The sequence below is a fragment of the Zonotrichia albicollis genome, chromosome 1 (assembly GCF_047830755.1).
Source record: "Zonotrichia albicollis isolate bZonAlb1 chromosome 1, bZonAlb1.hap1, whole genome shotgun sequence".
NCBI lineage: Eukaryota > Metazoa > Chordata > Aves > Passeriformes > Passerellidae > Zonotrichia > Zonotrichia albicollis.
Window position 1 is genome coordinate 142,888,577 of NC_133819.1, and position 15,952 is coordinate 142,904,528.

General features: G+C 46.3%; 1 protein-coding gene across 2 annotated transcripts in view; it reads left to right on the forward strand.

Moving 5' to 3' along the window:
- The window catches only part of NTAQ1 (N-terminal glutamine amidase 1), a 34,847-nt gene that overhangs the window by 11,771 nt on the left and 7,124 nt on the right, over positions 1-15,952 (forward strand). Inside the window, exon 6 of one of the 2 annotated variants that reach the window (XM_074556539.1) lies at positions 37-15,490. The exons of the other annotated variant lie outside the window; for it this stretch is intronic. Coding sequence (XP_074412640.1) covers positions 37-170 — 134 coding nt within the window. The 3' untranslated portion in view covers positions 171-15,490. Of the gene's footprint in view, positions 1-36; positions 15,491-15,952 lie in introns of those variants that run through there. 2 annotated transcript variants of the gene reach the window in all.

Consider the following 15,952-nt stretch of genomic DNA (forward strand, 5'->3'; position numbering starts at 1 on the left):
GAACTCAGATATTTCCATTTTCTGGTCCTTTTTCAGATTCCAAGATGAACTTGGATGATTTCATCAGTATGAATCCCGAAGTGGGATGGGGCTCAGTGTTCTCCCTTTCAGACTTTGTGCATCGATTTGGCAGTCAGACTGATTACAGCTATGCTTTGGAAGGACAGTGAAGTGAGCAGAGTTCCTCTGGCTCTGAGTGGATGTGTTTTGTTTTGCTGCTCTTACATTGTATTTATGGTTTACATTTCTGTACATGCAATAGGTATTTGGAAAAATGGAACACCCAGAGAGAAATGTCATTAACTGAATAAAAATCTTTATTTTAATTATGTAAGAATGCACTTGGTTTTGAATGTCAAATCAAAGGCAGACATGCCACCATAAGCATATTGCTTTTCCAGCTACTGTGCCTAAACTGAAAAGAGCTGCAAAAAAAGCTTTTGGAAAAATATGTGCATAAAATACTGAATATTGTAGCCTAAATTGCTACAAGTTGTCACATTTTAAAAGTGGGATATGGTTTTTCTTCATGTTGTGATTGCTGTCAATCATATGTAAACAGACAGTACATCTCAGTTTCCTCACTAGCTTTACTGATTAGTCCTTGTTTAGCAGAAGTGTAAAGGGAAAATTGATTTAGTAGTTCAGTTGTGAACTCCCATGCACTGTGTAAAACCAGGTGAGCATCCAGGTTTGTGTGCTGCACCAGGGGAGAATTAAATCCTGCCATTTCAGTGAAGTGTTCTAGTGCTGACAGTTCCTGGAAGATGCAGTTGCTATTTTTGCTTGTCATGCTGGCTGTGCATTCTCACCTGCTCCCATCTTCTTGCACTTGGTGTTTGTTTGGCCTTGTGATAATTCAGGGTAGTTCTGACAGAAAGAAGGAAGTTTTGTTGAGGTTTTTTTTTTTTTGCTTCTTAGTTCCTTGAGCTGGCCTGCCTTGAGGTCAGACAGCTGCTCGTGCTGGTGTAAGGAAATCAGCAGGGCCATATGGCTGGGGGGAAGGGAGTGAGAAAGCTCCCTCTTCAGGGCTGCCTGCTGCTGAATATCCTCAGAGGTGATGCCAAGCTGCATCCCTGCAGGGCATCCCAGGAAAGCCTCGTGCTGGCTGAGGGCTTGCAGCAGTCTCACACTTCTTAGTGTGGAATTGCAGAAACAGGCTAAAATGAGGTCTTTAATTCTCAGCTCTGGACTTGTTCTACTTTATACCCTAGCACATCACAGGCTCACAGACTGGTAGAAGAACACAGGTTAGAAGGGTCAGGCAGTCCCTGGTCCAATGAGATCAGACCAGGCTGCTCAGGGCTTTAGCCAGTCAGGCCTTGGAAACCTGCTGGGATTGAGACTATAATAAACATTTGTGATATATTTCATTCCTGTGAAGAAAAGCACAGTAAAGATTTTAAGTATTAAGGGGTCATTTTATTTGTAAGTAAAGAAAAATATCAAAACTTGTAAGAATCTTGTATGTGTTACCCAGGTTTATTGTTACATACATAGTGTATTACTGTATCTCTCATCAGTTCTAGAGAATTTACTCAGCATAGTAACAGCAGAGACAGCCACTTGAACAACTGTGGGATTGATTCACTTCCTGCAGACATCTCTTTCCATATCATGAGGGCTGCTGAATACAGGAGCTTCAACTTTCTGTTGCCAGATGCAGCACAGTTGGTTGCCTGTGCAGACAGGCTGCTACTACACATATTCCTTGAGGCCAGCATGGACTGGTGGGGAGGCCAGTTGTAGGGACACTCCCCTCTGGAGTGGGACAGTTCTTCTGCAGTTTCTGTCACTCTGATCAGTGTCACCAGAAGAAACTGAGATGAAACTTGGGATTCCTGATAAACTGATGCACAAACCCTCCCAAGAGGGGACAGCTGGATTTAACCAGATGCTCACTCCTGTGTAAAAGGTCTGATGTGTCCATGTTTGGATGAAATGGCAGCTCTTGATGCTGATATAGCAGGCACACTGGGGTATGCAGATGATGGTGCTGATGGTTCTGAGTGATGTTCAGGCCGGCTGTGGCAGTGCAGAGCAGCAGCAGTTTGCCTGCTCAGCTCCTGTAGCTGCCAGGGCACTGGCTTAGACACAGCAGAGGTGGGAATGCCAAGATCCTCGTTGCAGTTATATAAATGGGTTGTGTTAAGCACTTCTTACCCTTTGAGTGGCTGAGTGTCACAGACACAGAGTTCCTGTGCATTGCTCAACAGGCCCTTTAAGTTGTTACAGAACATGAGGTTCTCATCCCTCCCTACTTGAGTATGTCATTTGATTTAACCTCAGCTGGTTTCCGGTGCGTGAAATCTGTGACACACTCCCTTTAGTGGGGGTCAAGACACGAGAGCCTGCCTGGTTTAATCTAGTTTCAGCATCAAGGCTGTAAAGAAGAACAGTCACAACCATTATTCAGACTATGCAAGTTTAAAAAAAAAACCCAACATGAAGAGTTAGTCCTTTTTCTCTGTAATCATTCTGAACAGGTGCTTAATTTTACATGTAGCAGGCTGTGTGTGTGTGATTATAGCTTTTCTATAATTAACCACCTTTGTGTGGCTCTTGTAAAAAGTTGTCATTCCAGAGGGATCAGTAGAAGCCAGAGAATTATTTAACTCAGTGCTGAGGATGGTGATAGTGTGGTGCTGTCTCTCTAGCTCATCAAGTGTGGGGACATTTAATCTCCTTTCAGGTGGGCATGATATCAGAAGGAAAGAATTCAGGAATATATCAAGTGCTCATTTAGAGCCCAAAAGACAAAGAAAAGCTACTCACTTCACTGTAGTTATCAGAAACCATCTCTTTTCTGGTGCTGATTAGTCCTAGTGTCCCATCACAGGGACTAAGTGACTTCCCTCTCCTCTTTGGTCCTTTCTTAGGTAACCCTGACTGGAGTTAGTCAAATAGTTCTGATTATTTTGTGGAACTTGCTGTGTTTAACTTCTCCTATCAACCCATATTTGATGCATGAGGTGGCCCCACCAGTGTGGTTTCCCCACTGAACACCACAGTAAGTTGCAGACAGAAAAGCAAAGTTTGCTGAGAGCCACTTTGCCATGTACCTGCAGAAGAACAAGCAAAGACCTTCCACTGTAAATCTGATGGCGAGGAGGCAGCTTCACTGCCAGACATCCCTAATTGTCAGCTCTGTGACCAGTGGTGTATTCAAACACCTGAGATTCAAACAAGTTCACCCCGCAGTGCTAGGTTCCTGTGTGGGGTACACTGTATGGCAGAGCACAGCTGCTGCTCCTCAGGTGAGCTCCAGGCTGGCCAGTGCAGCCCCCCAGCTGAGGGGGTGCTGAGGGAGAGCCTCACTCCTTGGTGCGGGGGAACTGGGCTCATGCCACTGGGAGCTATCAGGGAATCACAGGAAAGCACTGATGGCTGATTGCCTGGGGTGCCCTGGCACAACAGGGCCAGCCTCTGCTCACTTACACTCCATGCTGTCCATAGCCCTTGAGACTCTGGATCTTTACTGTGTCAGATGCTTTCCCACTGTGTCCAGGACCAGGATGTGCTGCTTATGCACTTTCAGTACAATGATGTCCTAGTGTATCTTAGCTCCCCATTCCCTTTCAGCCTTCTTTACCTTGTCCTTTTCCATGTGATGTCTTTCTTTTGTCCAGTTATTACAGGTTTTGTGAGCTTAGAGCCCCTAAGTGGTTGCTTTTTGGACTAGGTGATCCTTGAGTAAGGCATTGAAGAAAGCAAGGGGAAACCCTCCTGCTCTCAGGTCAGTTACTCACAATCCCATGGTCTCCCAGCTTTTGTTGGTCACTGGAAATTCTCCAAGCCTTTATTTCTAGACATCATAGGGAGAGACTGTGATAGCCTTATAATGGGGGCATATCCCATCTCACAGGTGGTTCCTCCCATCTCCAGCAGACTATTGCAGCAGCACAAGATGGAACACCCACATCTCTCCTGCCTTTTTCTCTTCTTTGCTGCTGCTTTCTACCTAAGAATATAGTTTATTTGATAAATAACCTCTTTTATTCAGCTGTTTGTGACTTTTAGAGAAATAGGCACTTTTTTCTGACACGCATTTGTTTGGTCAGTGCATTTTGCAAACTTGTATGTGACCAGGTCTGCCTTGAGAAAATCCCATTTCTTGGTTGGCCAGCAGAGAGAGCAGTCAGCATTCAGTGGAAGTGCAGGTTGGGACAGGGACAGAGGTGGTCCCCTGCACACTGAGCCCTGCCAGTAGCTGTTACAGTTACAATTGAGTCACTCTGACAGCATTGCAGAGGGGATCTGTACCTTGCAAGGTTCTGGCTGGAGGCTGAGGTACTGCCCTCGACTGCCTGAGCCTGCCATGGCAGTGCAAGCCCATCCTGCACACCAGGGGCTATGTGGCAGCAGTGTCTCACCATGTGCCAGTTTGAGGGACCTGGCCAGCACATCCCCCAGATATATCTGGTCACAGTTCCTACCAAAACACCTGTGACACCTTAGGGTTTCAGAGCAATTGGTTTGCTATCAGTTTATATTTAGATACCTGGGGATGCTGCAATCTGATCTGGGCTATTCAGGAAGAAAAGGGGCCAGGGGGTGCATTTGTATGAATCAAATTCCAGGATGAGAGCCTTGGTCAGAGCATTTTGACATGTGTGGCCTCTTCATACTCTCATTGTCCAGCCAGAGCCCCGTGCATGCTCTGAAGCACCATTGCTCTTCAAGCTTCCACTGTAAAATGGCCATCTCTGGTTGGTCAGGTTTTCCTTGTTAGAACGACTTTGATCCAAATTTTCTCGTTTTTCACATTTCTTTCCCCTACCTTTTTAGGAAACAAGGATTGTAGACTAAATGACTTGAGAAAGCTGTACCAGGGAGTAAGAATGAGGTGTGAAAATACCACCATGTCCCTTCAGTAGCCCCAGTTACCTTGCACTGGGTGCCTTGCAGAACTGAGACACTGTCCCTGACCCAGGTGGTGGCTGTCCCACACACCTGGCATGAGCCACTCTGCTGGAGGGAGGACCTGCAGAGCTGCACTTCACGTGTCACACAGCAGAGCAGATGGCTCCAGCTTTGCTGGGCTTGCCCTCCTATGACACTTAGGAATCTCAGGCTTGGAGAATCTCATCTCCTCTCGAGGAGGAACATCTGTCTCTCTTCAGGTAATTACCTTCTCAGAAACTTGAGGGAGAGAGTGCTGGGGATTTTCTTCTGCCTTCTGGCTTCCTCCTCCTGCAGCACTTGGCCCAGTAGAGGGCAAGGTTAGTGGAGCACACCCAAGGAGGGAGTGTCTGGAGACATCTGCCCAGGTTTGTGCACACTTCCTTGTGGAGCTCACCTCTTTTCCTTTATGATCATGGAGTCAGAAATGAAGCACTCTATACAAATGCAGCCTTTCAGCCAGTTAAGTGCAGCTGCAGTAGTGGTTCTGGAAAATCTCTTCAGTTTGACCTAAGATAAACAAATAGGGTTGTTTAAGTATCCTCAATGTTTCCTTATACTTACAGTAGGAAATACCTTGGATACTGAGGGCAGTTAAAACAAATCTTACTTAGTTATCTAGGGCCTCTGGCAAGTCCCTGGGTTTCTGAGCGAGTGAAGCCACTTCCTAGGTATGAGGTGTACCAGGCTTCATTTTATAGTCATAAAAATAAGCATTAAGGACCTGGGCTGTGAGCTGCCACTCACAATGTCCAACTGGACTGACATTATTCACCTGAATGTCTGCTTCCTGCTCTGGAAGATGAGCAGGATGTTTGCAGTGAGCTGGATTCCTGACATTATATTACTTAAAAGCAGGAAATGCTCATTTTGCTTGGTTCAGCATCATACCAGCCTTCCCATGCAAGGCTATATCTGGAACCCAAACACTGCAATAAGGCAAGAATCATTATATGTTATTTTTTTTCAAACAGCCTACACAGTAAGAAGATGGTAGTTATCTCAGCTTTCCCTTCTTTTTAGTATGCAATTGTGGTGGCGTGCTTCCCCCTGTCTCAGCCTGGCTGCTGAAATGGCAGCACACCAGCTCCACACTTGGAGCCTTCCCGAGAAAATGTTCTGCTGTGGCTTTTAACCATTTAGCTGTAAAGCTCCTGCTGCTTCCACCATTCTAACTGCTGGGGTGAAGCAAGGCTTGCCAGTCCTTGTTTACAGCAAGTGAAATCAGTTCCACTATTTATACTGTACTCATCACAGAGCACTTTGCTGTATGAAATGGTCACAGTTATATTTATACCAGTACAAAAACAAAGGCGTCACAAATCAAGGCGGTGACATTCAGAGTAATTTTTCCTTGCTATGTGACAATGTTTCTTTGGCACTTCAAACTTCTTTCAGGCAGAAAATAGGAAGAAAATACAGCCCACTGTAAGTCAGGACCCCAGTATTTATCTGCACTTGTGTTTTTGTCTTGCATGAAGGAAATGCAACTATTTAGTCAAGTAACCTCTACCTCAGTATGAATATACAGGGCTGCCAGCAAACTCCATGGAGTTGTCTTAGCACAGCTAAAAGCAGAGTTCAATCTGCTTTGCCAGAAGTACTAAAAATACCTTTTAATATGCTACGGTCTGTGTCTGCCCAGGAGTTGTTTTCAAATGCATTGTCCATGGAGTTCCCATAAAGTACACAGGGATCGATACGTTCCGTCCTGAGATGCAGAATAAGCAGAGCTGTGGGGCCCAGCTGTTCTCCTTGCTGGTGCCACCAGCAGGGTGCTCCCCCTGCCTTGCTCCCAGCAGCAGGCTGGGATTGCAGTGCCCTGCCTGCCATGTTTGTCAGAGATCCTTTGCAGGGTAGATTGTTTACGTAATGTCATTCTCATTTAACTTATTTGATAATTATTAAATAAAGCACCCCAGGTTAGGTGCTTTTGAGAACTGAAAGACTAAGTGAGAGACTTTATTGCCAGCAAAGACCCACTCACATTCCCAGCATCTCCTGCTTGCCAGCCTTTCCATGCTCTCATGGTGCATGGAGGTCAGATCCATGCACAGAGGCAAAGCTGCAGCCTGCTCTGAGCTGGTGCTGTGTGAGCAGGGGCACCTTTCCAAGCACAGAGCCTGATGGAACCTTTCTGCCAATGTTCTCTGGGGCCCCACTGCCTTGAGCTGCTGTGGACATGCAGGGCTGTGGAACAGCTCAGCCTGGTCCTGGCCACATGGGTGCAGGTCCCAGCCCTTGGCAGGGACCATGGGGTCCCCTCTGCTCACTGCCTGCAGGGGCAGTGCAGACAGTGGAGGTGCAGGACATTACCACCCCACTCATGACCACAGAATCATAGAATGGTTTGGGTTGGAAGGGACCTTAAATCATCTAATTCCTACCCCACTGCTGTGGGAGAGACACCTTCCACTAGACCAGGTTGCTCAGACCCCCATCCAACCTGGCAAGGTTGCTTGCTGGGCTTACAGACATCTTCAGAAATGGGGATTATTTGTGGTCATTCAAAAAGTAAATGCCCTGGCTTAGCACATGGAGTCCAAAAAGTCACACATGGGGACTGCCCAGTGCTGAGGAGCTCTGAAGCCTGACAATGTGACAGTAGTACATGTGTGGGGTCCAAAAGAGATGTCACCAATTTCACTTGTTCTCCTCTGAGCTGGCACTGTTGTGTCTCACAGTAAGGTCACCTGCCTGGCCTGCTCAGTGGAAGAGAGCCTGCTCCCAAACACTGTTAGAGCTGCTCCTTGCAGCTGCTTAGGGCCATTGGGAGAGTGATCCATGGAGCTCCAGGGCTATGGCCACTGGCACATGGCTGGATTAGCAAATGGAAGCTTTGTTTTGAGTTTTCTGTAATCAAATACCATGCTGCTGGGGCACACAGCCTAGCTAGGGTTTCACTGCCCACTTAAGAAAATGAGGGCAAAGGGTGATTAAATATTAAGTGGGATGCAGGATCTCAGTGCATGCAGTTCATGTGGTAACCTGAGGATGGGCTGAGGTAAATGTGCCTTCCCAGATGCCTGAGAGGGTACTCCAGCAACCCATCCTGGCCAGCAAGAGGAGCTCTGGGGTTTGTCCATCAGTCTCCAGTGACAGGAGACCTCAGGGGTGACAGGTGTGGCCATGGAGAGACACCAAAATGAGGATCCTTGGAATACCTGTATCCTCTTCTATTTAGCTTTCCACCTCTTCTGTAAATCAAACACCATTTCTGGCAGCAGTAGACTGTCAAGCAGGTTACACTGATATCAAGCAGAAGATACTAATGAAAAAAAAAACCAGAAAAGAGATTAGTGATTAATGCAGAAACTCGTTCCCAGCCCCCACCCCAGGATGAGCCATGTCCTAAAGCTTCTCCTTCAAGCAAAGCTGCTCCTGACAAGAAGTTATTGACCTTCCTTACCCTGCAGAGCGAGATTTCTGAAAGGCAGCTTTCACTCTGTGTGTCCATGTGCCTGCTTGTGGCCCTGGTCCTCCCCAGGCACACTGAGGTACAGACAGCTCCTTCCACAGCAGCTCATCTGGCAGCGGGTGCTGGCTCCTGAGCTTCCTTTGGCATTAGCAATGGGCAATGTTGAATTCTTTCCTCAGCACTCCCCTTAGCAGCTGGCTCTTCCTGGGGAGGATCCCCACCTTGGCTGCTGCTGCCTGGTCAGGTGCAAATGCTGCAAGGCCTCCTGCTCCACTGCCTCCCTCCATGGCACAAGCCTGGGCAAGTAAATCTGGATAAATGGAGGCATTTCCTTCCTTGCTGAGACCCTTAGGCCAACATTCTACTGCTCTTCTAGCAAGTTGAACTTCCATAATCCCCCTTACCCCACAACCCTTTGGAAACACTTAAAGATTTTCTTTCTGATATAAGCTGTGCCAAAGCTTGGTTCCTCTATGAAGACAAACTGGCAGTGGAAACATTGACAGCTATACAGGGAAATATTGTATTGCTTAAAGAACTTTATTTAGATCACTCCATTGCAGGGACAGTTGTTTGCTGGTTGGGTTGGTATTTTTTTTTCCACTTTGGACGGTGCTAAAGACGCCATAAAATTAACTACACTATTATTCCAGTGATTTGTACACAGCACGCTGATGTGCTTTCAAAATTAAAAGGAATCATGATAAAACTAAGCAAATAAATAGTCTGGAGAGGACTAATCCCTTTCTTCCATACTCTCAGCAGCCACCAAAGGCAGCGGGATCCCAGGAGGGCAGGAATGGCAGAGCCTGGGCTAAGCGGCGCGGAGGATCCTTGGGAAGGCTTTGTTGCTCTGCTCTGGGGATATTCGTGTTCCTGGCCAGCTGACAGCACGTCAGAGAACGTAAACATCTGGCTCCAGCAGAGCCATGGACGGGGGAGGCAAAGCTGTGCTGTGCACACCATGAGAAGGGTCCCTGCAGCAGGCCCGGCTGCTCACGGCCTGCAGGGAGGAGCGGGCACGGGCAGGGACACAGGGACACAGGGAGATGCCATTGGGGAGGGACAGCGCTCCTGCAGCAGAGAGGGCACAGGCAGGGACACAGGGAGATGCCACTGGGGAGGGACAGTGCTCCTGCAGCAGAGAGGGCAGGGACACAGGGACACAGGGAGATGCCATCCAGGAGGGACAGTGATCCTGCAGCAGAGAGGGCAGGGACACAGGGAGATGCCATTGGGGAGGGACAGTGCCCCTGCAGCAGAGAGGGCACAGGCAGGGACACAGGGAGATGCCATTGGGGAGGGACAGCGCTCCTGCAGCGGAGCAGGCACCTGCTCAATGCTTCTGCAGCCTCCGGGGTCCAGGGAGGTTTAAGAAACCTCATGAGGGGGCCGGGAAAGCGCTCCGAGCCTCTGGAGGGTGCTGGCAGCACCGCTCTTGCCCGCGGTGTGTTTTGCATCAGAACAGTGGCCAATTGCAGGGAATGGGGGCAATAGGGGGGTAAGGAGCAGCCCAGCCAGCTGTCCACACTGGTTCAGCCTTAATTCCTGCTCTGGGTTCATTACAGCAAATTTTTAAAGCCTTACCCTGTACATGCTCAGCCACAGCAATATCCCTGTGCTGCTGCCTGGGGCCAATGAGCCTTTGGGCTCTTACTTCCCTCGAGGGCCAAGCAACAGAATTTTGCATTTTTTCAGTGTCTAATCCAAAAAACCAAAAAAAACACTTTGTAAATCTTTCAAAATTACCGTGAGGCCTTGGGCGGCCTGAGGAGAAGGGATGCAAGGTGCTGTTTGCCCAGGGGTGTTACGGAGCCCTGCCTGGCTCAGGGTGCTGCAGGATGGGTGTTGTGTAGGGGCTGCTCTCCTGCAGCTGCCACACGTGCTGGTGCATGTGTGTGAAATGGGCTAACTTGGCTTTTCCTTCCTCTGAATGTTCAGCATAAGCAGGGAATAATAAAATGCAATTTTTCCACAGGGACCAGAGGAAACAAATTCCTGCCCGGGTGTAGCTGAGGGCAGAGTCTGGTGCATTATTTTCTGTGTAATAATTCCCACGAGGCCCTGTGGAAACCCAGCTTTTTTCTTTTTTCTTCTCATTTTTCTACTTCCTTAAACTTTCCAAAATACTCTGTTGTAGCATATTTTCCTCAGTCACATGTGTTAGTGAGGAGAGAAAAGGTTAAATTCTCCTTTCCTACTATAATGTAATTCATTTCCTGTTTTTCACAACTGTCTAGACACAGATCTAACGAGCATTAACCCTGAATCCCACCATTGGGTTAAAGATAGAGGCTTGAAATATAAAAAGTGTGTGGTAAAAGTAAGATTGTAGGTTTCTACCTACCACCAGGAGACAGTGCTTTTGAATGAGAACCATTTAATTAGCTATAAGTAACAAAAAAAATTACTTCAGTCTCAGAGGTTTAAAAAGGCTCCTGGTTGCTTTATATATACCAGCAGTAACACAGGCCCTGCTGAGCTGTGGCATGGACAGGTTGATTCCCCCTCAGGAGTTATATTTGTCTGGATTTACACCTCCAGCTATATTAAAAAAAGAAAGAATAAATTCCACTTCAGTTGGAGAGCTATAAAAAGATTGGGAGAAAGTAATTTAAGGGAGGACCAATATTGAAAACTTTGGTCAGCTTCTGGTGGGAGATCCATAGACAAAATGTGCCCCAGGCCAGCTGAGGGGGGTGCCCCAAACTCCAGGGGGAAAAGTGACGGGTCTGGTACCAAGAGACAGCTCCTGCTGGGAAGGAAGGGCACAGAGTGCTGAGTGCCAGGCTGGCACAGCCCTGGAATTGCTGCAGCCATGACCAGAGCCAGAGGGGCTCCAGCAGCCTAGGCTGGATCGTGTTTGGGCTGGAGGCTGGCCCCAGGCTGAGCCATTGCCCCCCGTGGGTGTGCAGCCTCCTCTGGCACTGCCCACCAGCTGGGCTGCCACACTGCAGTGGGAGGAAGGAGAGAAAGATGTTTCTGGCTGGGAATCCCTCACAAAAGTGAGTTTTGCTTGTGGAGGGAAAGCAAGAAAAAGCAAAACTGTAGCCCACCCCAGCTTGGCACAGAGTGCAGACAGGGAGTGAGGCAGCTCCTTGGCTGACAGTTTGTTACACACACCTTTCACATCAAAGATTACCCACAGAGATATCATATTTTATGAACTTCAAGAATAAAAATAAATGCTGGTAAGAATTAGCTTCACTCAATTCTTAAAAACCCTGCTAAAATAAGCTAAAATTCCTGGGGGGTTGTGACAAGGAAGGACTCACATTTCCTGCACTGACTGCATTTCTCTGTCTACAAACATAAATCCCATGGGGTGGTTTGTTTATTTATCCTGTGAAGCTGGGAGTGGGTGTTCTTCCTGTCCCACCACCCACCTCCAGCCTCTGCATGAAAGCAGCAGCACCATCAGGAGCTCTGGACTGGACCTGGCACCTCAGCTGCAACCTGTGTGTGCTGCTGTCTGTGTTCATGGTCTGTTCTGAGCAGAACTGAAATTATCCAAGGAAAACATATTAAAAAGACATTTGCTTGTTTTCAACTAAAAAGTGCAGTATACTGTGCATCAAGAATGGTGAGGAGTGAACTGGTGTCCTTCCAGCTTAGGGAAGGCCTTTGAACCCACATGAGTTATTTATAGAGCCTTTTGGAAAACAGCTCTTTCCAAGTTCTGCATTTTGATCACAGGAACAGTTCAGGTTTTGTCAAAAATAAAGCAATCCCTATATGGCTCACTGGGGTTCACCCCTGTAAAACAGAGAAGCAGGAATGAGGATTAGGGAAAGCTGGGGCAAAGTAGAGTCACAATTTTAATATTCTTTGTATAAGAAATTTTCAAAATGTTTTTTGGCTGAACTTGTTTTATCAGGCTCTAAGACAGACAGTGAGGGCACTCCAAGGAAGTGCACAGGGTGACTTGTTACCATTGATCAAGGCAACAAGTAACAAACCTTCATCCAGGTTTCAGGATGCCTCTCCTATCCCTGTCTGCACCTAAAAGGGGGGAGGTGGTAGCAGCAATAACATGAAAATGGGGCCCAACATACTCCTAAAAAGGTCCAGTATTCCCCTTAAAGGATTTAGTCTTTGCACATTTAGTCTATTAAAATAACTAGAGCTTGCTATTTTTAAAAATTTTGAATAAGGACTATGTCTTAACAAGAGCTGTCTCTTGTTTAAAAGGCTTTGTGATCTTGTCCCACACTGTGTTTCCAAAGACTTGTGTCTGGGGGTACCACCCTCTAACTGCAGATCCGAGCCACAGCCTCACTACAGAGACTTAGGAAAGCACTCAAACATACCTTATATGACAGTGCAAATGAGACTGAAAACAAAACAGCTGCATTTTGTGCTTCTTTCCATAGCTGGCAGAGCTTTCATGAGGCAAGTAATCCTGTTTTATCATGATAGCTTCTGTTCCAACCAGAGGCATGTTTCATTTGCTTTCCCAACTGCTTTTCCCCAGTTTATTAGGAGTCACTTCAGTGGGCTCCTACTCACATTCCCTCTGAGCAAGAGCCTGGGGCAGACTGTTTGCAGTCCTGACACTAACAAAATGCAATAATTCCCTACTCCCAAAAAGAGATTTAAAAATAATCCCTCAGGCAATATGACTGGAAAAACCCCAGTATTTTATAAGCCATAAGGTGGAGCTGAAGGTCTCAGATCAGAGTGAGCACTGCTGATCTCTTTTGGGGCAGCCTCACTCCTGTGCTGTGGGCAGACTGATGAGCACAAGGCTCCCTGTGAGCACAGGTTCTGCTGGAGGCCAGGGCTCATTTCCCTTTGAGATGGGATGAAGCAATAGCTCTATCTGGGATCTTCTGCTGTGACAACGAGCCAAGTTCTGGATGTTCCTGCAGAGCAGTCTTTGCTTACAGTCATCAGGAGCTCAAGGCTGATAAGGTCACCACCTTGGAAGCAATGAGACAACCAACTCTGTGGTTCACATTGTTTGAACATTTATTGCAATTCAGTGTCAAAAATGTTTTACAAAAATACTGTCTGCACAGAACAGCTATAAAAATCAGTTGAACATGCAAGGAAAGAGGAGAAAAATGTGCAAATTTATAATGGAAGGATTTTAACCACACAATAATATTAAACAGAAGTCTTATATAAGGGATGCCTTTCACTTCATATCATCTCTAGTTAAAACTTCAAGGAAAAATAAAACAGAACACACACTCTCTTCCATATATAAGTATTTATAATTACTGTAGATTAGTTCCTAAAGATGAGCACATTTTCTATTTCAAATTAAAATGTTCTCTTGGTAGCTGACATGTTAGCATTCTTTGCAGCACAGGATGGCTAAAGAAATGCAAATTCCATCCTCAGTTGCCCTCCCAGGAGAAGAAGCAGCAACACTTGGTCAATAGAGAGGGAATTTCTCTGGTGTCAAGAGTACCTTTGTACTTGACTGCATGTGTCAAGGACAAGATGGATTTGTTCTCCTGCAAAGCTGATTTGCTACCAACAAAATCACTGGAGGAAGACACTGGATAGAAGTTGGGTGCTGGTAAAGACTCAGCCCAGCAGCCACAGACTGAGAGCTGTGTGGAAGGGCTGACCACAGCTTAGGGCCTGGAACAGCATCAGTACAAGTAGAGCTGAGAAAGCAGCACAAGCAGAACACCAGAGTCCCAACCCTTGAAGGAGGGAGTGAGTCTGTACCAGCCTGATCAGCCATCAGCTGCACAGGGCCTGGGTTGTGCAAACAGGCCAGCTACAAAAAGAGGTAAATTTTAATTTAAAGCTAAGTCTTTTTGGCAAGGTGCTGATCTACAGGGAAGATGTGCAACACGTTCGTAAGGACAACCGCAGAGGACAACGCTGCTTTGCCGTACCAAGCAGGAGCTCAGTGTGAAAAGCACATCTGATTTGTTTGCTACACAATAGGATTTGAAATGTTCCTGCTCTAAATGAAATTCTAGCAACTAAGGGCCAAGGAATTTTTTGGGCAAGAAAAGCTGGTTTAGTACCTGTGCATATTCTAGAAGGTGACAGCTTCCCAAAAGTAATTGAAGTCAAACAGAAATGGGAATATAAACAGTTTAAAACCTGGGCAAGAAAAACAATATAAAATATATTCCCATATACAGAAAGTGGCAGGGTGCAATTAAATGTTTACATACAAAGCAATGTCTTCAGAGCAATACACATTTTCCTAATCACTTTACATAATTAAGGATCTAGCAACTCCCACAGTTAAAAAAAAGAAACCCAAAAACATAAGAGGAAGTACACACACCTTATGATCAAACTTCAGCATACCATAGTTAGTGTAAATGGCTTAAGGTATGTACAGCTGAAATCATGCCTCTTGAAATGGCCACCACATCAAAAACTGGCCTCTTCTGGAAAGCTGAAACAGAGATCTCCAGGATCTCTCCCTTCCTAAGCCTCCTCCCTTGCATGGATCTATTTTTCCTCTTCACAGCACCACGGTCTATGCTGTTGCACTAGTTAATACATCCTCTAAAGACAATGAGATTTCCCTGGAGATGTTGGCAAGACAAAACCCCAAAGAGAGGAAAAACTCTTCTTTCCTAGTATAAGAACTGATGCATATCTAATGGAAATGCATCAACTAACTGGAAAGTGAAATGTCATTTGAAAATAACATTCCATTTCCAAAACACAAGCAAAAGTCTGTTTTTCCCTTCACAACAGCTTTGCCACAATTGTCTTAAAATGAAGAAGTCCTTTTTGCCTGAGAGCAGTTTTAAACCATCCCACCTGGAAGCCCCTGATATCACTGTCAGTCCTGTAACTCTGCCACCCTCAGCCAGGCAGATGCCTTTGCACCCCTAAAATACTGACTGGTTTGCTTGTGAATGACTAAGGTATTTGGATGCAACAGCATTTTGTTTTAAATACAAACCAAGAGTCTTGAATTCACTGCAACATCTCCCTGTACCAGCCACTCAAGAAACAGTGGGTCCCTAAAGAGAGCAAGGCCATCTTTGACAATTGCTGCAGCAGGAGGGTAATCACTGAGGCATAACTGAATAAGGCTTATTCTGTTTACTCTGTTTTGTTCTGTACAGTAGTTGCTTGGTTTGCTGCTGGTTTGGACACTGACAGCAATATTCCAAGACCTCACACAAGCAACAGCCAAGTGTCTATGTATAACAAATCATCTTCAGCACTTTGACCCTTACAGTGCTAAAAAATAAAACACACAGTAATTGAAGCAAGTTTTAAAACTAGGAGCCTCAGTTGCACATTAAATCTGTTGTCAGCATGACCCATGGTCTCTGGGTAGAGGAGGCCAGTGAAGGGTTCATAGAGGCAATGGCTGGAGCCAAGACCTTCCCAAATCACAGCTCAATGCTGAGAATTCCCATCTTCTTTACACAAGGAATGCAGCAGGCCAGATTCAAATCTGAGCTTAAAATGCACTCAGTGTCCCAATCTCCCCAAGGGTAAGGGCTGAGCACAGATGCAGAGTAGGCAGAATGCTGCAGCCTTTCATACCAAAATACTGTTGCCTCCCCATCACAACAGGCACCATGGGTGGCAGAGGCAAAACTACAAAACAAACCAACCCCAAGTCAGAGCTGGAAACAAAAGATGCCAAAGGGACAGATCTTCTCACTGCTGGAAGAAGGAGCTACA